This window comes from Pinus tabuliformis, chromosome 1_1, assembly GCF_031772625.1.
Source record: "Pinus tabuliformis cultivar Carrire ecotype Pingquan chromosome 1_1, CPIR1, whole genome shotgun sequence".
Taxonomy (NCBI): Eukaryota; Viridiplantae; Streptophyta; class Pinopsida; order Pinales; family Pinaceae; genus Pinus; species Pinus tabuliformis.
Window position 1 is genome coordinate 387,455,528 of NC_142297.1, and position 25,957 is coordinate 387,481,484.

The 25,957-nt window shown below is 37.3% G+C and overlaps 1 protein-coding gene across 2 annotated transcripts in view; it reads right to left on the minus strand.

The window, feature by feature from the left end:
- The window catches only part of LOC149213269 (uncharacterized), a 287,782-nt gene that overhangs the window by 38,117 nt on the left and 223,708 nt on the right, over window positions 1-25,957 (minus strand). Inside the window, exon 13 of one of the 2 annotated variants that reach the window (XM_089391970.1) lies at window positions 572-632. The exons of the other annotated variant lie outside the window; for it this stretch is intronic. Within the exon in view, the coding sequence (XP_089248096.1) occupies window positions 572-632 (61 nt within the window). The remainder of the gene's footprint in view (window positions 1-571; window positions 633-25,957) is intronic. 2 annotated transcript variants of the gene reach the window in all.

Sequence of the window (25,957 nt, forward strand, 5' to 3'; positions counted from 1 at the left end):
TGAGTTTCCTTTGGAGCTGCTTCAAATCTCACAACCTGTCCAACTATTTGCATTACAACTAGTTTTTAAGTTGTCACATAGAGTAGGCTACTAGTCATTGATCTATAAAGTCTTTGATCCATTTCCTTGGATTCATCCTCTTTGCTTAACATGCATCCGGTGACAAGGTGATCTAGGGAGATAACACAAGTCTTCGTTGATTCTTGTAAAGATACTTTTCAAATTAAATGAAACTTGCTACATCAATTGCATATCACTGAAATAGCATAAGACAATGGTTAGCCTACTATTGGATTTACACATGGTTACTCCCTTTGATGAGTTCTGTAAATATCAACAAAAAATTGATTGTCTATCTACCAAGATTATAAAATTTTGAAGGACCAACATTAAACATTCCTCACTATAAAATTGCGTAATTCTTTTACTGCTACATTATATTTTACCATTTTTTTCCACTTTATCAACAGTGCATGAATCAGAAATAATGTTCTTCTAAAAGAACTACTTTTTTCTGCTGATCATGTTAAAATAAAAATTTCGTCATATAATAAGAGGAAATGATACACACTTGCAAAGATGTGTTGCAGAAGTAATTGGCTGCACTGGAGCTGCTGACAGATTTGGCTGATCTGCAGTAAGGGACAAAAAGACTGTTATTTACCAATAAGTTCAATACATCGTAATAGAGCCGTAATTATTGAGGAAATTTCCTTCTTCATGACTTGTTGCAAAGTCAAAATTTTCACTTAACAAGCTCCCTGGATCTAGTTCATTGTAATGAACATAAATACATAAATAAGCACCAAATAAATAATAATAATAATAAAATAAATGAACTGACACATCCTAACTAAAAGACATGACCCATCAAACATTGTGACCAGTCAATGCATGTAAGCATAACATCACATACCATTGCAATCATCGACATACCATATATCTCATATTCATGATATTTTATCTGTCCTATATGGAATTTAATTATTTGTCTTCCTTATGTTGGATATTACTATAATCAATGAACTTTGTTCATTTCATCCGCATCAGAGCCACCTTGCAATCTGACCCTTACCCACAACTTGTTATCAGACCTTGTCTGATCTAGCTTTTGGAGACACTTATTCTATCTAGAGTCTCTCTAATCCAGATCTTTTAACACATTCACTTTTTTGGCCATTTTGAGTTCTGAAGAAAGATTACCCCACTGCAAATTGAGTCCACTTGGTAATCGATAACAGTCCATTAATTCACATTTGGATAAAGGTGAAGGACAGGGTTAACTTTGGAAGAAAACCAAAATATATAATCTGAACTTCTCACATCAACCATGAGAAGATATCAACAATTCTTATGCTCAGGACCTGCATAGGGAACCTGACCTATTATAAATATTCACTGTGTAAAAATTCCGCCGAAGTGGGGCAAATTGGAGGTAATATCAGCAACTGACCAATTGATCATAGACATAACCTTTTCACAAACTCCAGGCATCCCATATCATGAAAACAACCCTGTTACTGATACAACTTATTGGAAATTAGCAGGGTTGTCACTAATTCACAACAGATTTTATATTCAGCAAACAATATCTGAAAACATCACCGCTATTATCTCTTGAAGAGCATTCTGTTGCCAATACATCACAAACAAGCAGCACAGATAATTTGTCAACATCCAAAATGATAGTGTATATTGGTACTGTCATCCATCATTCTCTGTAAAGATGGTAGGATATTTTACTTGCTCCAAGCTCTCAAGGAAAATAGACACATCATTAAACATTTTGGAGGCATTTTGATGTCTTATGGAACAGCCTTATGCTAATGTTTAGGGCTAGATTGTTCCCTGCTGTAGATAATTGCAATTTTATACATTTTCAACAAATTCACATTACATTCACCCCATAACATCATATCATCATTAACAATTATGTAGAGAGAACAATAACATTAACAAGGCAGTGAAACAGTAAGGAACAATAGTAGAAAAGCATACACAATAGAGACACCAGCAAAACCCCACAAGAGGGGAAACCCAACCAAATTCTTCTTCTTAGATATTCATCAAATGTTCAGCTGAGATCCAATGTACAAATATCATGAGACATAAGTCTTTCAACATCAACAGACATGTATATTAGAGAGGCAAACACAGACCTCTATATCACACTGTCATAAGAGCACAATCTACATCACTGTCACTGTCATAGTGTCATATCATTATCACAGAGACAAGCCATAGATCAGAGTGTCACAAAGTTCACTGCCATGTCAAGGACACTGTCATATCAAGATCACCACCATGCACTAACGTCACTGCCATGTCAAGGACACTGTCATATCAAGATCACCACCATGCACTAACATCACTGCCATGTCAAGGACACTGTCATATCAAGATCACTTCCATGCATTAAGGTCACGACCATACATTAACTGTCATATCAAGGTCAGTTCCATATAAAGGGTTACTGCCATTGCCATATCAAAGATTTCTGCCATACTAGGTCACTGACTCACTATCATATATATCACTGCCTCACTGTCATATAGATTACTTACTGTCATCAAGGTCACGAACTCACTGTCATATAGATTATTTACTCACTGTCATCAAGGTCATGAGCCCACTGTCATATAGATTATTTACTCACGGACTAATTTCCATATATATCATTTACTCATTGTTCAAATATTATAGGAAACAATGAGAGAAGGACGTTCCGAGGTATAGAATGTGAGCTACAGGAATGCGAGCCATGGAGAGATATAGAGTACAAGCCACACAGAGATATAGAATACAAGCCATAGAGAGATGTGAGCCATGTTACCGCTCAAACTAGCAAGGGACCTAAAGGGGATCCCTAAAGGGAAAACGCTAGACCAAGGGCAACAAATGGAGACTTAGCCCACTATCACCTCAGCTAAGGCTCCCTTTTATTTACGGAATTTCACCGATGGGAGCAGACCTGGTATATTATGGAGTCACCAATAAAGGATAAATCAATGAATGGATGTGGAGTGACCCAAATAATCCCCTTCCCAGAAGAGTTTGAAAGATGGAGCTTGCTTGCTTTCTAAGCAAGGTACAATGTCTTCTAGGAAAAGGAAGGTAGGATTTAAGGGTTAGGTTTATGGGATATGACTTGTGACGGAGTTTCTCAATCCCTAAAATCCTTGTTGAAATTGGTATCCCAGATAGTTATTGAAGAATTGTCTTTCAAAGGAACTCTTAAGACCACATGGAACCAAGTGGACCCAGTCTAGGACAGAAGGAAGGAGTTTAGCAACCAATGGTGTCCTTAGCCTAGACACGGTAGGAGAAAGGATCAAAGAAAAAATAATCACTTAAAGGTGTTGACTTGATCCAATAAGGTACTAGCCTTAGGGGATGATAGGGAAAAGTTTGATCTCGAAGCTAAGGCTTGGCTCTTATCACAACTCCACCGTCAGAATGGCCTCAAATTTGCAGGTCTTCAAGTAACACTAGCGCAAGAGGGGCTAGGAGATCGAACGTTTTGGATGGCTAGTTCATTAGGAAAATGATCCCTAGGTGACCCAACTTGGCTAGACACAGGAAAAGGTGAAAGATTTTGGTTTAAGGTGACCACCTTTTGCTAGATTAGTGCCTTTAGTCTTGGGAGAATGGAGTCTATGAAGAATATGAGTGAGGACCTTTGGTTCTTGGTCAAGGAGGCCTCAAGACTACTTTGCTAGCCTTCGAAGTCAAAGAGAAGCATTCTTGCAGCTTTTATACTTCGATGTGCAAAAGTTGATGGCTTATCAAGATCAATTCGTTAATAGAATTACCCCCAGGAGATTTTGTTCATGTTACATGGCCCATACATTGAGAGATGTTATAATAGAGACAAAATTCCACGGTTTAAAGCAGTAAATGCTTGCAACAACTAGCCCTAAGATTAGCGAAAATCTCAGTCCAATGTATATGAGAAAGTAAAACAAAAATAACATGAAAAGCATGTACTTACATGTAATAGAATATATCCAGCCATCAACAATTTGACAAGAGAGAAGCTCCAAGATAAGATAGACCAAATCCAAACATCAAAATTCATCCATAAAGCTCCAATTCATCCACTAATAAAAAGTGTGAAATTCTCAATAAATAGAAGCAATCCAATCCAAAGTGATGATGAGCAAATGAAATCATCTCACTTGAATTTATACACTAATGAGGAGTTCGAATTAGTCTCCTTCGCCTACATAAGCCCCAAAAATAAAATTATGTGCTAATAATCAGACTTTTGGTACAAGTCCACCAAAATAGCTCACAAATTAAAGAATAAGACTCCCAAGAGGTCAAATAATAATTTATGCATGTTGTAGCGCCCTCTAAGAGGCCTAATGAAGTCCATGGGTGCCATAATGAAGAGTAGGACCCTGAAAAGTTATGGACAAGGTGTTGGCCCCTTGTTCTCCAAACAATAAATTTGATGATTATATGAGGACTCCATGCCCAAGGATGATCCAAAGGACACTTGTACCATCAGATATCATCATTCAATAGAGTTTTTTAACTCTATTTCTATTTTTTCATCATCTTTCTTGTACCTAGATTCCACACCCTACGGGAATTGTAAAAATTGATACTAGTAATGATGAGTTTTGAGTATGTAATAGGCTTAGAATGTTGGGACTTGATCAGCAAACGAGTACACCTTGGAGTGTTTTTTTATCTAGTTAATTATACCTTCTTTTTCATGGGCAGATAATTTTCTGGGTTTTTCACTTACTTTTCACCCCAAAGTCAAGGTGATGGTTTGAAGGTTAAGCCCCTAACACATCTTAGTGTCTAAAATCGATGTATATTACCATACTAGATCACACAAAAAAATTCGTGGAATTTGGTTAGGTTTTGGTAATCATTTTCTAATTTTTTAGATTTGTCGCACTGCAGAAATTGCGATAAAATTGTATCTGTAATGTAATAAGTGATGTCTAGAAACGCTGTATGGAGTATGAGTAATGAAATTTGCACCTCTCACCCTCAACTTTATACTATGACACACTTTGAGGGGTTAAAAATGTGTTTTGAACCCTCAAAACCCACTTTTCCTATGTTTAGTGGGAAATCTGGCAATTAATTAAGCCAAAAATTAAATAAATGGGAAAAAAAAATATCCACACATACTAAATGTTGTGGAAATGAGGTGGAAAATAATGGATGAGTTAAAGTGAAGTCCCAAGGTGATGTGAACTCCTAAAATCAAGGAAAGGACATGTGCTCAAATAAAATTGAATTTTTGGCATTAAATGAGAAAGTTGCTTACTTGGAAATTCGAATTTGTGAAGTTAATGCACATTTGAAAGGATTTGGGAGAATATTTGATGGATATTTTTGTGGAAAATTGCCCCCACATGGGTTACGACCCATATACACTTGTCTTTCCATCATAAAATTCAAATTTGGCACATAAGGGAAGAAGCAAAATGATGTCCACTTGCCAAAATTCGATTTTTACACTTGGCATTGGGGCTTCATTCAACAAATTTGAATTTCTCTTCAGGATTGTCACCTCATGCCACTTGTTTAATCACTTCTATATTAAGATTGGCTCCCATAATTCTATATAATATAACCTTGAGCTCTCATTTGTATCGATTTGAAAACGAGCTATTGTGCTTAGGGAATCGTTGCTCTTATGTACACTTATGTTCTATTACAATAAAAGACTTTAGGGTTTCACATATGAGGTGTTGTTCTTCTTTAGCAAGGTAATATCTTGATCATTGTGTTTCATTTTCTACTTATGCTATTGTGTTCATTAGTTTCCATTATGCTTTTAGAGATTTGTTAATGTGCAACTATCCCACATTGGTATTTGATTTTGAGAGTTTGCTCTAGATAAAGTTTTAGTTGATTTTCCAATAAATCTCTAAGATCTCTTTATCATTGTATTTCTTTTAACCCATGTGGATCTAATGTTTATTTAAAGTTGTGTAGAGACATCTCTTGAATCAAGCCTCAAGCGTGAGGGGATATTCTTGGAGGAATTGTGAAAATTTCTAAATCGAACAAGTCAGAAATCCTACTACAGCTAACTGATTTGCATTACCTACTTGTGTTCTTCATTTAACAAGTTATTTTCAGAAATATTTGGAAAATATTAATGTAAATACACTGCAGCCTACACCAATATACAGATCAAGTACTGAAAAATAAATGAGACAAACACATAAAGGACATTTATTTTTGGACTAAATGTCCCTAGAAAAACCCAATGCGGGAAAACCGGTGCAGTAGATCTGAGGGTTTTCTATTATTAAGCAGTAGCTCTGAATAGAAACGTTGGTTTCCCTCCCAACAAATCAGTGACAGAAAAATACAATGGCGGAAAACCTGAGAGAGTTTTACCTCACTTCACCTGGCAGATTTCGGCTGATCCAGCAACAAAACTCGCTGTCCTTGGCTGCAACTACGTTGCCCCTACGTAGTAACTGCTTGGACCTGTGTCGAGCTCTCTGAGGCTCTGCGTCAGCTCTACTGCCCACTGTGTCAGCTTTCCCGTTGTTCCGGCAATTAAGGTTCTCCGCGTGGAAGGCAGCGTTCTCCCTCTATACTGGCCCTTTTTGGCTCTGCGTCAAGGTTGTGTTAGCCCAGACTAGCCCACCGTCAGCTCTCTTGGCTCCAACGCCACCTCCACAAGCTTCTCTCCGCCTCTCTGTCAGTATTCCCAAACTATCCCTGCCCCTCAGCTGCAAGATCTCCCCATTTTTTAAGAATTCTTCGGCGAAAATCACATGGAGAAATTTTTGTCGACGCGTTTCGAACCAACCAGTGTGGTTCATCGTCAGGACAAGTTGAATGAGCAGATCTGGTTATGCACTTTAAATAGATAGGGCAGAATATCCACTGACTCAGATTTCACGATGAGGTAACAACTAAAAAGACAACAACTAAATTTGACCTGATAACGGCTAGTTTGACCATGATAAGAGGTATTATATTAATTTATATTATTTTTTTATTTTTTTATATAAAGGAAATTTCAGTTATTAATATAGAATAACATAAAATCAATTAATTACAAATCAATTAATTTTAAATATATTAATAAACTTAAAAAAAATTTTAGAAATGTATATTAGAATAGGTAAAATCATTAGATGATAATAATAAATAAATAAATAATTTTAAATATATTAATTAATAAGAATGTAATTAATTTTGAACTGTTAAATAAAAATATTAGTGAGTTATAACGGCTAGTTTGACTATGATAAGGGGATATATATATGGTTATAGAATAAATTAATATAATAAAATAGGTAAACATAAAATAAATTAATTTCAAATATATTAATATATTAATAAAGTAAAATTAATAATAATAATAATAACATAAATAATTAAATTAATAAAATTAATTTTAAATTATTAGTTAGTAATATAAATATTCAATTTTTTATTTTTATTTTATTTTTTTAGAATTCAAGGGTTGGAAATAAAAATTAATTCAAGGTCTATTTAATGGAATAAAAATAAAATAAAATAAAATAAAATAAAAATGGTATATTAAAATTAATCTAATAGTATATTAAAATAGATTAATTTTAAAATTCACTTTATGTAAATTAAGTTTAAATTGATTAAAAAATAAAAAATATAAATAAATAAATAATAATAATAATAATAAATATACCATATTAAAATTTAAATTAATTAATTAAAATAGATTTAAATTAATTTTTAATAGTCAAAAAGATTTTACATATAAAAAAAAAATAATAATAATAATAATAAAAAAAATAATAATAATAATAAATAAATAAATTACCATATAAAAAATTAATATATCGATGAAATAAGGGTGGAAAAGAAAGAAATAGATTTAAATTAATTTTAATAGTTAAAATTAATTTATTTGTAATTAATTTATTTTATGTTATTCTATATTAATAACTGAAATTTCCTTTATATAAAAAAATAAATAAATAAATAATATAAATTAATATAATACCTCTTATCATGGTCAAACTAGTCGTTATCAGGTCAAATTTAGCTGTTCTCTTTTTAGTTGTTACCTCATCGTGAAATCTGAGTCAGTGGATATTCTGCCCTATCTATTTAAAGTGCATAACCAGATCTGCTCATTCAACTTGTCCTGGCGATGAACCACACTGGTTGGTTCGAAACGCGTAGACAAAAATTTCTCCATGTGATTTTCGCCGAAGAATTCTTAAAAAATTTGATATGGATCACAGAAGTCTCAATTCAATAAGATCTCCCCAATCGATTTTCCTCCTAAGAACTTCTCACTTCAAAAATCGATTTCCTCAATCTCTCTGTGTGTGTCCTCCAACTGACCCCAAGCCTCCATTTATACTTTTTCTGTTGAGAAATCAATGGTCGAGATTAAGTCTCTAATCAACGGCTAAGATTAAATTAGACTTGAACCTTGTCTGTTAGAAGTTTCTCATCCATATTTTCATTAATACCCAATAATATTTTAAATTTCCTAAGTTTAGACTTAAGAACCCCATTAAAAATATTAATTATTTTAATAAAATACAATCCGGGTGGAATTTCACCAAATGATTTTTGGGTCTTGGAGATCTCATGTGTTCTATCCCCTTCAAAAAAATTTGGAGCTAGCGCACATCCGATGCTACCCAAAAATCAGCACTCCCTCTTAGCGAGGAATGGGCTCTAGCAATACTTCCCAGCAGAAGTATCACACTGATCCACGCCATCGGTCCTCTGCGCTAATCATGCTCGGCCTGCTGCCCCTCATCCACTGTGTTGCTGCAATTTTTACTGCTGCCCATGACACTACCACTATCACTGCTATATCTGTACTGCAGGTCCCTCTCAATATGTTGCATCATGCTGCCCATAGCACTGCCACTACTAACTGTCGCACTGCAACTCAATTGCTGAGAAGTAAGCAACTGAAAAGCCACCCAACAGCTAACATGCTAGTTAGTTGGATGCCCTGTGACGCTGAAACTACCTCTGCTGCTAATCTGTGTTGATGCTCTGATGCTACTGCACTGCTGTTGTATCTGCTCTGTGCCTCCTGTACTGCTGCAGCATTCCATTGCGTTGCTTCAGACTTTGGCACTCTAGCTCTGCCACTATTGCTCCATCATTCCTCGTTCCAATTGACTCCCATCATTCTGCGACTGTCTTTAAAGTCTCCCATAGCCGTATGTGATCCAAGATTTTAGGCACCTCAAGGATCTCGCCCCATCTGTAGTCCTCCCGACTACAACTCAATATCGCCCCACCTCTTCTCCAGAGGTGCATGAGCACTCATGATGTAATCATCATCGTCCTCCTTGTTAGCTTGCGTTGGAGCAGCCTTTGAGTCAGACTTCTCTTCTTTGCCCTTCTTCTGAGGGCACTATGTGGGGAAATGACCCATTTCTCCACATCTAAAGCATCTGACTTTGGATATGTCATTTTTCTTTCTCTTCTGCAGCCCTTGCTGTCCCATTGATGTGAGCGCTGCATCAACCTCTTCCTTGTTCTTGACTCTGATCCCTTTGTTGTTGCTTCCCGCCTTGGTCAATTGTTTAATCTCTTCCTGTCAAAGAGCTACCCACATCTCCTCCCAACTAGGAAGAGAAGCCCTGCCTAAGATGCTTTGGACAAAGGTTTCCCTGTCTTCAGTGACTGCATTCAGGGTAGTCCTAACCATGATTTAAGGATCTGGTGTAGCCCCTACAGAAGTTTGTTGGTCACGAATCGTTTACAACCTAAGAAGGAAGGGATTGATTCCTTCTCCCTTCTACATCTAAAACTGTCTCAGCTGACTCTCAAGCAACATCTTCCGCTGAACGGAAATTCCCTCGTACAATGTCATCAAGGCCTCCCACATTTCCCTTATTATGTCCTTCTCAGCAATATGTGGGATCATATGATCTTTGACCCCGTCCAAGGTCATGGACTTTGATTTTGGCTAAGCCTCCTCGTACTTCTTGAAAGGATCAGCATCAACTAGAACAACAACCGTCTTCAAGGCATAATCCTTGACGCGATTTTTATCCAAAACTGCCAGGATATGGCCTTCCATCCAACCTATCCTAATCCCTCAATCCATTAACGACCATCTCTACTCAAATGAATCTCGAACTGGTTCTTTTCTCCCTTTTTCGTTGCTTCCCCAGCAAAACTTGGATCTGAATTTCTTTGGCGCTAGAAATCCTCTAAGGAACAAGCTCCCTCTGAATTTCGATTTCCTTCACAGAAATCCTTCTGCCAACCATTGTCGAACTACCCTTCTCTGATCTCTCTTTGTTGTTGCTCAGCACTGGAGCTAGATTTCTTAGCAAAAAATATTCTGAGGAACTAATTCCCTCTACTTTGCTTCGGCCCACTAGGTATTGTTCTGCACTAACAGAATCAGCACCCCACTAGCAAATCTAGATGAAGTTTGCACTGCACCTCTAACCCGAGCAACCAACAAAATGAAACTCTACAGTCTTTGCGTTGGCCCAATAATCACTGTGATACCTTCAGCAGCAACAGTGTCACCCAATTAGGCTGACGCGAGCTCTACGTGAGCCTCCCTTGGAAACTGTGTCACCCCTCCTCTAATCTCTTGGCCTAAAATTGCACTGTCTCTCAAGATAGTGGTCTTCAACACAGATTTTCCTCTGTCCATTCGCAGATGGCTTCAGTCTTTCTTGATTTGCAATCGCTCTAATACAATGTGAAAATTTTTGAATCGAACAAGTCAAAAATCCTACTGCAGTTAACTGATTGGCATTACCTACTTGTGTTCTTCATTTAACAAGTTATTTTCAGAAATATTCAGAAAATATTAATGTAAATACACTGCAACCTACACCAATATACAGATCAAGTACTAAAAAATAAATGAGACAAACACACAAAGTACACACTTACTTTTGGACTAAACATCCCCAGAAAAACCCAAAGCGAGAAAACCGGTGTAGCAGCTCTGAGGGTTTTCTACTATTAAGCAGTAGTTCTGAATACAAATGTCGATTTCCCTCCCGACAAACTAGTGACAGAGAAATACAATGGTGGAAAACTTGAGTGAGTTTTACCTCACTTCACCTAGCATATTCTAGTTGATCCGACAGCAAAATTGGTTGTCCCCGACTATAACTGTGCTACCCCTCACAGTAACTACATGGGTCTGCGTGGAGCTCTCTGAGACTCTGCATCAGCTCTACTGCCCACCTTGTCAGCTTTGCCAGTTGTTCCGGCAATTCCAGTTCTCTGCATGGAAGGCAGCTTTCTCGCTCTACACTAGCCCTTCTGGCTCTGCGTCAAGGCTACGTGGGCCCAGACTGGCCCAGCGTAAGCTCTCCTAGCTCCTACGCTACCTCCACAAGTTTCTCTCCACCTCTTTGTCTGTATTCTTGAACTATCCCTGCCCCTCAACTGCAAGATCTCCCTAATCAATTTTCCTCCTGAGAACTTTTCACTTCAAAAAATTGATTTCCTTAATCTCTATGTGTGTGTGTCCTCCAACTGACACCAAGCCTCCATTTATACGTTTCCTGTTGAGAAATCAACGACCGAGATTAAGTCTCTAATTAACGACTAAGATTAAATTAGGCTTGATCCTCGTCTCCTAGAAGCTTCTCATCAATATTTTCATTAATACTCATTAATATTTTAATTTTCCTAAGTTTAGACTTAGGAACCCCATTAAAAATATTAATTATTTTAATAAAATACAATCCGGGTGGAATTTCACCAAACGATTTCTGGGTCTTGGAAATCTCACGTGTTCTAGCCCCTCCACAAAATTCTGAAGCTAGAGCACTTCTGATGCTACACATAAATCAACTAGAATCATCCCACTCTTGAGCAAGTTCATTGAAGAACCCACATTTGTCATCTCTCAATGCTTCATCTTATGATTTTGTGTTGCAGGGATCCTTGGCTTTTAGCTTGTGTTTCAAAATCAAATTTCAATTAAAATCATGTCTCGATTTCTTGTGCTAATAATGATTTTATTTCGCTACTGAAAAGCATATTGAAAATTAAACAAAAATTGGAGTTTCGCTCCAATTCCTTAGTCCAAATTTTGTAAAGTATTTGTAGATTATATTTGCTAACTTTCCTCTTTGTTTTACACTAAGTTTGAGTGTAGGTTTTACAGAAAATTCAGATCTATTAATGGAAATTCAGATCCATTTATGGACTATGCTCACATTTCGTGTTAACAAGATTGGGGAAGCTAAAGTTTGAAGCTCGTAACTATTTGTTGTAGGACCCCAAGAACACTTGAGGATCAACTTTAGGGAAGTCGTGGGCAATCTTGGATAGCAGCAAATTAGATTAGTTGTGGGCCTTTGTTAACTTGTAATTTGCAGATTTCAAGAGTTGTTTCTTGGCCATTGCGGTTGCCACTTCTTGAAAGGAGGTCTTGGTTCCTATAGACACCTATTTTGTAATTGTCTCTTCCATCTTTTGAACAGCCCATTAAGGGGCCTTCTACTCATTGTAAAAATTTAATAAAAGATCTATTTTTCTTGAGGGAGCTTGGGTTTTACCCATGGCATCCCTTCTTTCCATTTAGGGAGAGAAACATGTGGGTGAATTAACTTTTGCATCTTCTCATTTTCCATTTTAATTGCATACTTAAAATTTACACAACCTCACTCATCTCATTTTTATTTTGTTCATATAAGTTTGCTACAATTCAACTTAAGGTTTTGCATTATCCATTTTATATGTTGATTTGAGCTACAAGCACTTTAGTTTGAACAATCTACTCTTCACATGTTCATTAACTTAATTTTCTATAAGTCATTTTGATTTCGTATTGCAAATTAAGTCTATTTCTTTTGCAAAGTTAATCAATATTGAGTTCACTTAATCACAAGCATTGTTATTTACTTACATGCAAGGCATCTCTCAAGTTTTATTTTCTTTTGGGTAAATCACAAAATTATCATAAGGCAAAACAAATATTTTTCACAAACCCTACATGTGTATGCAATCTTGTGCTTAAGGCAATTTTTATCATTTACTTAACTTTTGCAAATTTATTTGCATGACATTGTAGGCATATTAAATTAGTTGCATTTTACAAACTTTCAAAGCCTCATTCAAAATTAACCTCCCACTTAGGTTGGTTGTATAGACATTTAGGGACCCTCCATCTCTATTGACTCCTCACAGTGAGATCCGAATTTTCGGGCGAGGGTGAGGTCTGAGAATTGGAGTTTAATGGAAATATTGCATTTAGAGTTTAACTAATAAAATCAACCAAGAGCACATTTACATCATCATTTTACTTTACTTGCAATTTCCAATTTTTCTATCTTGATGTGTTTTGAGTTTCATTTGTAAATATCATTCTTTTCATTTCAAGAAGCATTTATGATGAAAGTATTGCGAGTCCTTCACTTTTGCAACAATTTAATTTTCTTGTACTTAGAATATTGATCATTGGTGTAGTTCTATTTCATGTTATTGCTTTGATGATCATTATCCTCATGAGTAATTGATGTATCTTGTTATCTGGGGCATTTTCTTCCAAAGTACTATTTCCTTTATAGTTGCAATTGGTGTTCATATGCTTATTCTGGTCTAACATTTGAATTTTCTATCATTGTATCTTGATTTCATTTTTTGAGCAAGCTATTGTTATTTACTTGAATACACTGGTCTATACTTTGAATATATCATTGAAATTTGCGCATTTATACGCTTGCTTAATTCTTGGAAGCAAGTTATTTTTGACAAGTAATCCAAATTAACTCTCCTAGAACCTCATATCACTTTTAACTTAACTTTTGATTAGGGACCACCCCCCTTAGCTAACCTTGGAGATAGCTTAGATTCAGAGGGTCGAGAATAGTGTGACAGCCCCTTCTCTGAGTTCCCTGCCACTAACCACACTTTGTGGAGTTGAAGGCTTTTCTCACTAACCTGTAGGTAGGTGTATGCGGCAGGTGACAACATCTTTGGTGCCGTCGTCGGGGACAAGTCTTCTTGTACTTGGGAAATACGACTAACTTTTGGTTTCTGCATGTTAGATTCCCGTTCAAGTGGCGACTCCACTTATTTCATTTTCTGCAAGGATTTCTTCTTGAAGTTTGCTTCTTGTAGATTTCTTGCTAATCTTAGATAGGAGCCTCTCTCTAGTATCCATTTGCTCTTTCAGGGTCAAGTGAGCATGACATCATGAATGACTTGTTTGCCCCTTGTGATTTTACTAACATTTCAGGCTATCCGAATTTCATTCCAGATGAAGCCATTGAGGCTATTGAAGATTTGCCTACATTTCTAGGTAACAATGTCATCAGTACTGAAACTCACCTTAAGAATTTCCACCTTTGTGTGAGCAAATGGTGCCATGATATTAACCATGAGGACGTTAAAAAGATACTTTTCATCTTTTCATTAGATGGCAATGCTATGGATTGTTTCATAGACTTACCTCCTAACAATTTTGATTCTCTAGAATCAATCATTAACACATTTGAAGAAACATATGGAGATGAAAAAAAGATCAAAGCAAAAGCAAATGAGAATGATAAAGATCTCATCAAAGGGTTGACTCAAATGATTAAGGATATGCAACTCAACCAAGTTCAACTCATTAAGTCCATAGAGGGAAATCATGCACTGTTGAAATTTGATGACTAAAAAGTTCCTTGCAATCCCAACCCGGTTTTAATTTCACCTTATCACTCCCATTCAGTTAAATGCCCTTTCCCATAAACATATATTCAACATATAGAATTCTGGAAATGAAAATTTCAGATTAAAACACATGGTACTATCAACACATGCTGAAAATAAATATGGACATAAACAGACCAGCAACACATAAAAATACACACAGATTTTTGGTCAACTTAGACCCAAGCAAAACCCCTTCAATCTTCTTTGGGGAAAACCTGTTAGAGAGTTCTTCAAATTTATTTATCTTTCAAGTTCAAGGAAAATACATTTGCAGACAAAACAAAACAGCAAAATACAACTTATCTCTTCAGCCCAAAACTCCTTGAAAATCGTGCCCACTTTGCCTCGATTTCCATGCCCACTTGAAGTTGAAAATATGTACTGTACAAATACAGACTGTACAAACTATACTTTACGGATTCCATACGGACTATACGAATTTATAAAAAAAAAAAAAAAAACTTCTCTCAAATAGAGTGCATCTCACAGCATTAAATGTTGTTCATATTGTACCTTTTGTTGTCTTCTATGCCTTGATTTTCATGCCCAGCTTTGCAAATAAATTACTCCTTCAGCTTGCTACAACAAATTTCTCCTTCAGAACTTTTCTCCAGCGCTCAACCTCCTTTCTCCAATCTGCTCATGAAGAATGAATGCAGTCTCTCTTTTCTTTTTGCCCTTTTGTTTCCCTAAATGACTTTTGGGCAACCCTAAGATCTAATGGTTCAGATTGATTTAGATCAAGGGATGAGAATAAATGTGCATTTAATTCTCACTTTCTATTTTTTAACTCACCCATTAAATAAAGTACCCACATTGTACTTTATGTCTAAAGTCATTTTTCACTTTACAATTTAACATTGACTTTACCACTTCTAAAGTCACTTTCACTTTATAAAGTCACACTTAGGAAAAGAATTATTTTGGACATTTTTCCCTAGGTAGAGACTAACCCATGGGAAACCACTTGTCCAAGGTACATTAAAATCAACACTCCCTCTTACCGAGGAAAATGTTTCTCACCACACCCATCTTGTCCCTGAAATGGACATGCTTGCCTCTTGGCAAGGACTTCGTGAGAACATCGGCCACCTGCTCATCTGTTGATATATACAAAGGCTTCACTGCCCCCTTCTGAACATAATCCCTGATGAAATGATATCTGATGTCAATGTGTTTTGAGTCTTAACCTGTCATGAAACACTAGATTCTCTGTGGGTTTAATGCAACTCTGATTATCATAGTGAATAACCGTCGGTCTCAACTCCTGATCAAATAGGCCATACAACAACTTGTGAAGCCAAAGGGCCTCACAACTAGCTTGGCTAGCAGCCATATACTCAGCCTTAGAAGAGCTCAAAGCAATTGACTTTTGCTTTCGACTGAACCACGACAAAACTGCCAAACCCAATCTGAAGCAACACCCTAAAGTGCTTTTCCTGTCAAAAGCACAGCCTGCCCAATCTGCGTCTATGTAACCTGCCAACCTCAATCCATCTCCCCGCCTATACTCCAGACCATAATCAACAGTCCCCTGCACGTAGCAAAGAATGTGCTTTGCAGCTACCCGGTGCACCCTCCTGGACTCAACCATGAACTGGCTAAGTGTGTTCACAACAAAGCATATATCTGGCTTAGTGTTGACCAGATACATCAAGGACCCAATAAGCTGCCTATACAATGTGGGATCCACCAAACTAGACTCTGAAGCATGAAGCTTCTTCCAGTCGGGGATCATAGGTGTAGACATGGGTCTATAGTCTGCCATGTGAAATTTGCTCAACATATCTACAGCATATTGCCCCTGCCCCAAAAAGATATGCCCCTCCTCCTGCCACACCCCAAGCCCCAAAAAGTAATGCATCAGCCTAATGTCCCTCATCTCAAACTCCATAGCAAGATCCTTCTTGCAACCACTAATCAGTCTCTCTACCCCAGTAATGAACAAGTCATCAACATACAGCGCAAGAATGAGTTGATCATCCCCTACAACAATGTAGTATAGGTTCGGATCTGTATCACTCTTTGTGAAACCCATCTGCTGCAAGTATCAATCCTCGAATACGAAGCTCTCGGAGATTTCGTAAGTCCGTAGAGTGCTCGCCTCAATCGGCATACATGGGTCTCTCGCCCAAGTACCTCAAAGCCCAATGGCTTCTCAACATACACCTCCTCTATAACTTCGTTCATAAATGCGGTCTTCACATCCATCTGATGGATCTGCCAACCCATTTATGCAGTAATAGAAATAAGGGACTGGATAGAAGTGTACTGAGGTACGAGAGCGAAGTTCTCATCATAGTCAACTCCCTCTATCTGTGAGAACCCTTTAGCCACAAACCTCGCCTTGAACTTCTCAATGTTGCCATCTGTAGCATGCTTGATCTTGTAGAGCCACTTGAAGTCACAACTGACTTGCCCTCAAGCCTAGGCACCACTTCCCTGACATTGTTCTTAATGATAGAGGCATACTCCTCCACCATAGACTCTCTCCATACCTCTTGGCTGGCAGCCTCCTCATAGCTAGTAGGCTAAGAGTCAACAATGTTGGTAGCCTTGGCTACATCACTGCAAAATCGCTTAGGTGGCACACTCTCCCTATTCACCCTATTCGGAGGACCAACGCACTTTGCTTCCTTCAAGGTGTCTTGAAGCCACTTGGGCCTCCTCTTCCCTGAAGAAGCTTTCCCATAGGGAACCTCATCCTCTACACCCCAGTCTGGTGAACCTAAAGGTCTGCCAACTGACCCTGGTGTACCTGTACCAACACCTATCCTTGAAGACCTTGTACTAGCACCTATGTTTCTGTCAACTGAAGTGCCATGTGAACTCTATACCAGTGGACTCCCTAAAGAAGTGCTCAGTGAACTCGTCACTAGTGCCCCAAATGTCACTGACACTGAAGTACCTCCTGTACCAGTCGATCCAGAACCCTGAGGTCCTGCTCCTTGTACCTAACTTCCCTGTTGAGGAGAAGTTTGTGACTCTCTCTCATCATACTCCCATGATCTCCAATAGGCCCTCTCCTCCTTGAACTTCACATCCCTCCTAATCACCACTCTCCGTTTAGAAGGAATGAAGATCTGATAGGCCTTCGAAGTCTCGTTGTAACCCATAAAGATACCCTTCTCTACCATGGGTTCCAGCTCCATCCTTTTCTCCTTGGGGATATAAGGATATGTGAGACATCCAAAGATACGAAGATGTCCCACATGAGGCTTCTCTCCAGTGAAAGCCTCCTCCGGAGTCATATTCCCCAATACCCTGTGAGGACTCCTGTCCTAAAGATAAAGAACAGTATTGCAAGCCTCAACCCACAAAAACAAAGGCAACCCCTGACCATGAATCATTGCTCTAGCAGCCCCAACAATAGCTTTGTTCTTCCTTTCAGACACCCCATTCTGTTGGGGGTTGTAAGGAACCATTGTAAGAACCGAAAAATAACGCTGAAATACAGGAACCGTAAAAGATTTAGAATACCTACCTGAACTGCTGCCTGCTGCCTGCTTTGGTGATGATGTTGCGGCTACTCTAATCCAATTACCGGAAGACCAATTTCCACCCAGCCAAACTGAGCAGAGCCTGGTTGCTCAATCTAGTAAGCTTCCCAACAGAAGCTCATTGTCCCCCATGCCCAGAACCTCAGACAAATTAAAGCTCTTCCAATGGTAAACCTCTCTCACTGCTGAATTCCTCCTCTGGTTTCTAACTCCGTTCTTCTCCTCCCCCTCTCGGTTCTTTCCGGTGGTTTATAACTATGGGTTTGGCGGTGGCCGCCCTCCCGCATGCAACCACCGCCTCCCTCCCTGTTGCCACGCTTTTGTCCACGTCTCTGAGACCAGAAGCTAATCCCTGAGTTCATTACGAATCATTCACTTTATTTACATGGTTTTGCCTTTAAATCGTATTACGTTTAATTTAATTGATTTTGGTATTTAAATTTTAAATTTATAAAGTTTGATTTGTATTTTTAAGATAAGGTTTGGTTTACAGCTATATTTTAAATATGAAGTTTATTAATATTATTTTAAATATAAAGTTTGATTTGTATTTTTAAGATAAGGTTTGATTTACATCTATATTTTAAATATGAAGTTTATTAATATTATTTTAAATATAAAGTTTATAACTTTATATTAGTTAATTAGTTTCATTATTTCTTAACTTTTATAAATGGGTCTTTACAACCGTGAACTCTCTCCTAATGCCCTCCAGTGCACAGAAGCCAGAAAACCCACCATCAGTGTACTCACCACCATTGTCTGACCTCAAGACCCGAATCTTCCTACTTGTCTGCTTTTCCACAAGAGCTTTTAACTCTTTAAAGCAACTGAAGACCTCACCCTTGGTCTTCAGGAAATATATCCAAGTCCTCCTAGAATAGTCATCAATGAATATAACATAATACTCATAAGCACCCAAACACACATGAGACATACAACCACTGAGATCAGTATGAATCAAGTCTAGCATACCTGTAGATTTGCTATCACTCGCTAGGAATGGTAACTTGGTGTACTTGCCCAAAGCACACCCTCTGCAGACGTCATAATGCTCGACATTGAAATCAAGAACTCCAGTAGTGATCTCCCTCAGTACTCTCAAAGCTCCATGATGCATATGCGCCATCCTCCGGTGCCATAGCTTGCACAAATCTCTACTGCTGGTGGTACTAGTGTGAGTGCTACCAGATGTGCTACTCACCAATGCTCCTGCCGATTAAAAACTGAACCTGTATAGTTTTCGAGAGCGGACTCCAATCACTTTGGCCGAAGTGATGGAAGCTTCCCTGGGATGCATCAATACCTACCCTCTTGAGAAAGTGACGACAAACCACTTCTCCTCCATAGCAGAGACTGAAATCAAGTTCTTCTTCATCCCCGGAACATACAAAACATCCATGACCTTCAAAGGAGGCAAAGACTTCCTCTCAAAGGTCATAGTCCCCATACTAACAGCTCTGACAATGTGGTCATCTCCTAGTACAATCTCAATGTTATGAACATAAATTATGTAAAAATAGATAATAAATAATAATCATAATAATATAAATATAATAGTACATAATAAGTAAATTAACTAATGGTTAGTTAGTTAATAATGAAAAAGCATGTCTTAGAGACATGCCTGTTGATGAAAGGGTACTTACCTGGCTATATATACAGGACCCTCATTCTCATTGTATCATCATTCTTATTCATACATTTTAAATATATATTATTGTATCTCAATGGAGATCTACATATTCAACTTCTTCTGGAGTATTTCACCTAAAGAATGAACTTTGTTCGCTTCATTTGGTATCAGAGCAGTTCGATCCTCTCGTTGCTCCACCGCTACAAGAGTCACGCTCTTCGATCCAGGCCCTTGGCCATCCAGGTTTCGTCAACATTGTTGTCGTCGAGATTGAAGCATTTCACTACACTTTTGGGAGTTTCTCCGTTGCTAATTCGTCAGAGGCCTTTGGCCATTAAACCAAAAAAAAAAGACAAAGGAAAAAAGAAGATAGTCAAAGAAAAAAAATACATATAAAGGTTTAAAAAAAAAATTAAAGAAAAAAATCATATAAAAATATTCTATTAAAAAAAAGATATTACAGTCTGGTGTAAAATTTGAAGGAGAACATTCATATATATAAAAAGGGTCTACATTATTGATAAAAAGTGCACGATAAAGTTAAGAGAGAATCTTTTCAAATATCTTTAAAACTATACATAAGAGTATATAATATTATCTTGATTCTTCATTAAGTGGTTTACAAGCCTGTGATTTTAGCAACCCATGGTAATTGCCCATGGTATTTTCAAAGTAAAAAAAAAACAAACGGAATACAAAAACTCTATATGTGAATGGTAAGTTTTACTTTTACGTGGGAAAAATTAACCAAGTCAAAGGAACATAAGTGGACATATATTTTACATTATACCCCAAATAGATGAATTGTTGTGTTTCACTAGGGTTGTAACTTTTCAAAAAGAAAATAAAAGATATATAAAGAGAAGTTCTATATTATAAACAGATATTTTAAAGAAAAGTTCAAGTCAAAAAAAGAAGAAGAGAATATAAAGTTAAAAAAAAATATTAAAAATTAAGAAGGTTACATGAAAGCATATCTCTTTATATAAGTATAAAGAGAAACATTCAAATATATATAAGTGAATATAAAAAAAGGGTAGTATTAAATTTTATTCCTTAGTGGATTAAAGGGAAGATATATATTCTTATAAAACATAAAAAGTTGAATTTGGAGAATATTTCAATTGATAAGTAAGTGTTCACAATCCATCAAACTAAAAGAAATTTTATATATTTAGATTACATAATACCTTAAGTCATCTCGACAAAACAAATGAGATCAATCATTGAAAAAAAAATGATGGAGTTCAATTCTAAAATGGCGAAGGAAGAAAGATTCTCCTATAATAGTCTTTCAGTCACAGATCATGGAGTAGTTACATTAAAGGAAGTATCCAAGGAAGAGAAGTTAATGTTGCTATCAGCCCAAGCAACGATAAAAATTATATCAACATCAACTTGGCAAATCAACTATTAATTCCATATCTAAGCATTGATGTAAAGAAAAATATTTTTGACCAAAAAGAGTATTAAATTAGTGATCGACAAGTGGCAATAGGTCATTATCAGTGCATATCTTGATTTGATGTTGTAAGGACGGATAAAAAGACAGACATCATACTCGATCAACCTGGGTTTAAATATTTGGGTGCATTCATGTCAGTTACAGATCATGGAGTAATTACATTAAAGGAAGTATCTAAGGAAGAGAAGTTAATGTCACTATCAGCCCAAGCAACGATAAAAATTATATCAACATCAACTTGGCAAATCAACTATTAATTCCATATCTAAGCAATGATGTAAAGAAAAATATTTTTGACCACAAAGAGTATTAAATTAGTGATCTACAAGTGGCAATAAATCATTATGAGTACATATCTTGATTTCATGTTGTAAGGACAGATAAAAAGGCAGACATCATGCTCAGTCAACCCTAGTTTAAATATTTGGGTACATTCATGTTAAACATAGAGAAACAAGTTTTAATGTTTCCTTATAAACGGAAGATGGTCACATTTCGAGACATAACAAGTAAATCAAAATCAATAAAATCTTCATTAGAAGACCTTAAGGAAATCTCAGACTTGATGTTTCAAGATAACGAAAAAATTGTATCAAAAAAGCAAAAAGAGCTTGAAGAAATCATTTGCGGCAAAGACAAAGAAATTTCACGCATTGGAGATCACCAAGAAAAACTACTCGAATAAGTCAAGAAAGCTAGAGCATCAAAAAGGAACTCAAGGAGCGTTTATTAGAACAAGAAGAAGAAAATTTACGTTTAAAGAGCCTTAACCAAACATTAGTAGAACAAACCAAGTGTTTAAAAGACGAGAAGCGTGAAGGGAAAAATAAAGTTGACTCAGAGAATGAGGAATGCTTACGTCTCAAAAATCATAATCAAAATCTTCTCAAACAGATTAAAAAACTTAAAGACGAAAATAAATCATTGATGAATAGGTTCAAAGAACTTTTCGCAAAGGAAGCACCAAAATCTCCAGATGTAGTAGTCCAAACTGAAGAAACAAACATCAATACCACTAATCCCACAGTTCAGGCAAGCAGCAAATCCAAACCCTATTGAAGTAAAAATGTACTCAAAGGTTGTCGTTCAAATAGAGGACACCCCAAATAAGAATTCAATAGTTAAGTCAACAACAACAATGCCCGATGGAAATCAAGAAATTGCCATAAAAACATTTAAGGAAGTTCAAACAAGAAAATTTCCTTATCTACATCCGAATCACAAGAGTAGATGCCTTAATAAATCTACAAATCTATATCACGCAGAACATAAACAACAAGCTTATGTTCCGAAGAATATTGAAGTGAGCTCAATACGGTCATACGATAATTATTCACCACACATCTCCAAGGATCAGAAAATTTCCCAGAAGATTAATCTAGAATGGTCCGATCCATTTTCAGTACGACAATTCTATCTATTGCTCAGAACATCATATCGTCTTGTATTAGCAAAGATAAAAGCTCAGAAACAAGAAGATATTTTGAACGATAGAAGAGATCGAATCCTTCCTCAATAAGCTTTCAGGACAAAGCTTTTTGAAAGAGAAGGTAATGTTATGAACATAAATTATGTAAAAATAGATAATAAATAGTAATCATAATAACATAAATATATTAATGAATAATAAGTAAATTAACTAAAGGTTAGTTAGTTAATAATGAAAAGCATGTCTTAGAGACATCATTGTTCGTGAAAGGGTACTTACCTGGCTATATATACAGGACCCTCATTATCATTGTATCATCATTCTTATTCATACATTTTAATATATATTCTTGTCTCTTAATGGAGATCTACATATTCCAAGTCTTCTGGAGTATTTAACCTAAAGAACGAACTTTGTTCATTCCACTCAATATCAAGTGCCCTCTCTGCAAGCTCTGAAAAGAACTCCCACGCACCTGTCATATGGCAAGAAGCTCCACTATCTATGTACCACACATTGGATGATGTACTCCTACTAGATGTAGAAGTAATCAATGTGAAGTCCTTGTCAAACTGTGAAGCAAACTGTTCCACCTCTGTTGAAGTTGTAGTATCGTTCTTCCCTTTGTTCTTCCTCTCAGGACACGTAGCAGCATAGTGTCCCATCTTCTAGCATGCCCAACATTTGACTTTGGACATATCAGTATCTTTCTTCTCCTTCTTCTCTTTTCCTTTATCCCCATCTAATGAGGCCCCTTTCTTGGCCTTTCCTTTGTTCTTCTCCATGACTGTCAAGGCTACATCATCCGCATCTATTATCTTCACCCCACCACTGTTAGTCTTCTGTATCTCATGTTGCACACAATCATCCCAGAATCTATCCCAATTGGGAAGACTCTCCCTAGAGGTAATAACATCTCCAAAGACCTCCCAAGACTTAGGAAGTCCCGCTACAGCTATCCTGACTAACTCTGTGGGTGCAACTGCCTCACCAATAGGGTCAACTCTGACTCGAACTCTGACTCTAAATCGAATCGAACGAGTTGATTCCAGTGACTCAGTCTTTGTAAAAAGTACATTAAATATTTAATTTTTAACGAAAAAACATATTTTTAAGATTTCAATTCATGTTTCCAAACTCAAAGCATTAGAGTAAGATAGAGAAAACAACATAGGATCAAACTAAGCTCATGAATATATCTATTATATCAAAATGGCACCTAGCGCATTGTCCAATACATGTAATATATGGAGATCAGAACAAAAGCACATAACCAAGGACGCTCTAAATGGCATTTACAACAAAAGGATATAAATGAAGGGCTTCAAGTCACTAATACAAAACACTATCTCATTGATCAACATGATCAATGATCAATCATTAGTGATCACTGAATCGGATTCAGATAGGGAAACCCATGGCTCCTCCTTTTCATCAACATCTCCAACTGCAACCATAGAAGTAGTAGATTTAGCACTAGCTGCCCGCTGAGATAGACGAGTTATGCGCTTTCATCATGGCTAAGTAGAGGAAGTGCATGCAGTTGGAGGACTTCGGGCTAGTACTAGTGGATCTGCATCTAACTGTCCCTAATGCATCTAGGTCCATAGCAACATCAAGATCAATATCCTTGTCAAGGTCCAACTTTGTTAGTTGAGTATCCATTTACCCAATCTGAGGTCCGGTCCAAGTCAAACTAGTCTGACACTGAACCAGCTGATTTGGGGTCCAATTTGGTCGATTCGTTACTAGACCCGTTCCCGATCCGAGTTAAGGGCCTAGTTAGACCGAAAGGGGGTTCTGACCATTTGAACAGTCGAGTCTGAGTTGAACCGGCCTTGTTTAAAAATAGAATATTGGAGTTTGTAGCAACAGGTTGTACAAGTTGCAACTCGATTCTCCAAAGGCACTAGTTAGTAGCAGCAGCAGCGATAGCAGTAGCAGTGGGAGAGACCTAAATGTTTTATGGCATAGGAGAATGGGACATTTACACCATGGAGCACTTAGGATGCTTAGGGAGAAAGTGACTGGGGTTCCAGAATTAACCAAGGAACATGATGATGTGTGTAGAGGGTGCGTGCTTGGGAAATCTGCAAAGGTGGCATTCCCAAGATGTGACAATAGATCAAACAGTGTTTTGAGCTTATACACTCAGACATTTGTGGTCCTATGTCCACTAGATCTCTTAGAGGGTACGAGTACTTTGTCACCTTCATCGATGACTATTCTAGTAAAACCTAGATATATTTCTTGAAGACCAAGGATGTGGTCTTCAGTTGCTTCCAAGAGTTTAAGGCTCTAGTCGAGAATGCGACAGGGAAAAATATCAAGGTGCTTCGTTCAGATAATAGGGGAGAGTACACAGGCAGTGACTTCACGAGCTTCTGTGCGAAGGAAGGCATCAAGAGGGAGTGGACAACTCCATATAATCTTCAGCAAAATGGAGAAGCAGAGCGGGAAAATAGGTCTATAGTCGAGGCGGAAAAAGCCATGTTATAAGACCAGGACATGCCCAAGTTTCTATGGGCGGAGGCATGTATCAAAGCAATGTATATATAGAACCGGGTTCCTCACAGGGTGTTGGGGAAGATAACACTAGAAGAAGTCTTCTTAGAGAAGAAGCCATAAGTTAGTCACTTTAGGATCCTTGGCAACATAGCTTACTGCCATATACCAAATGAGAAACACATTAAGTTGGATTAGACTACAAATAAGGGGTTCTTCATCAGGTGTAGCGAAACCTCAAAGGCATACAACATCTATGTTCCTAGCAATAGGAAGATTATCGTGAGACGGGACATAAAGTTCATCGTGGACAGAGCCTTCAAGAGATCTCGCGAGTTGCCAGTAGTTGATCAGACTGAGCCAACAGAAGCTCCATTAGTCCAATAGTGGGGGTAGCTACAAGGACAGCAGCTAGGACAGTCGCAAGGATCTAGTACAGTTACCAATACTAGCATAACCTCAGGTGCAGGAGATCTTATGAGTTCGCAGCACACATAGCAGCAGAGGCAGGATGAGGAGCTGGTCAATCTTCCCACCACTAGCGGTTGAACCAGCAGAGAGGTTCGTCAGACACTAAGGGATGCAAAGGAGTTTGTAGGAGCTCCTAGCATGTACAAGAGAGAGCATACACAGCCAAACAGGTACCAAGCATTGGTGGCACAGGTTCTTGAACCTTCCAGCTATCAAGAGGCTGCACAACATCAAGTGTAGGTAGATGCCATGGTAGAGGAGTATAGCTCTATCATGACAAACGATGTCTAGGAGATAGTGCTAAG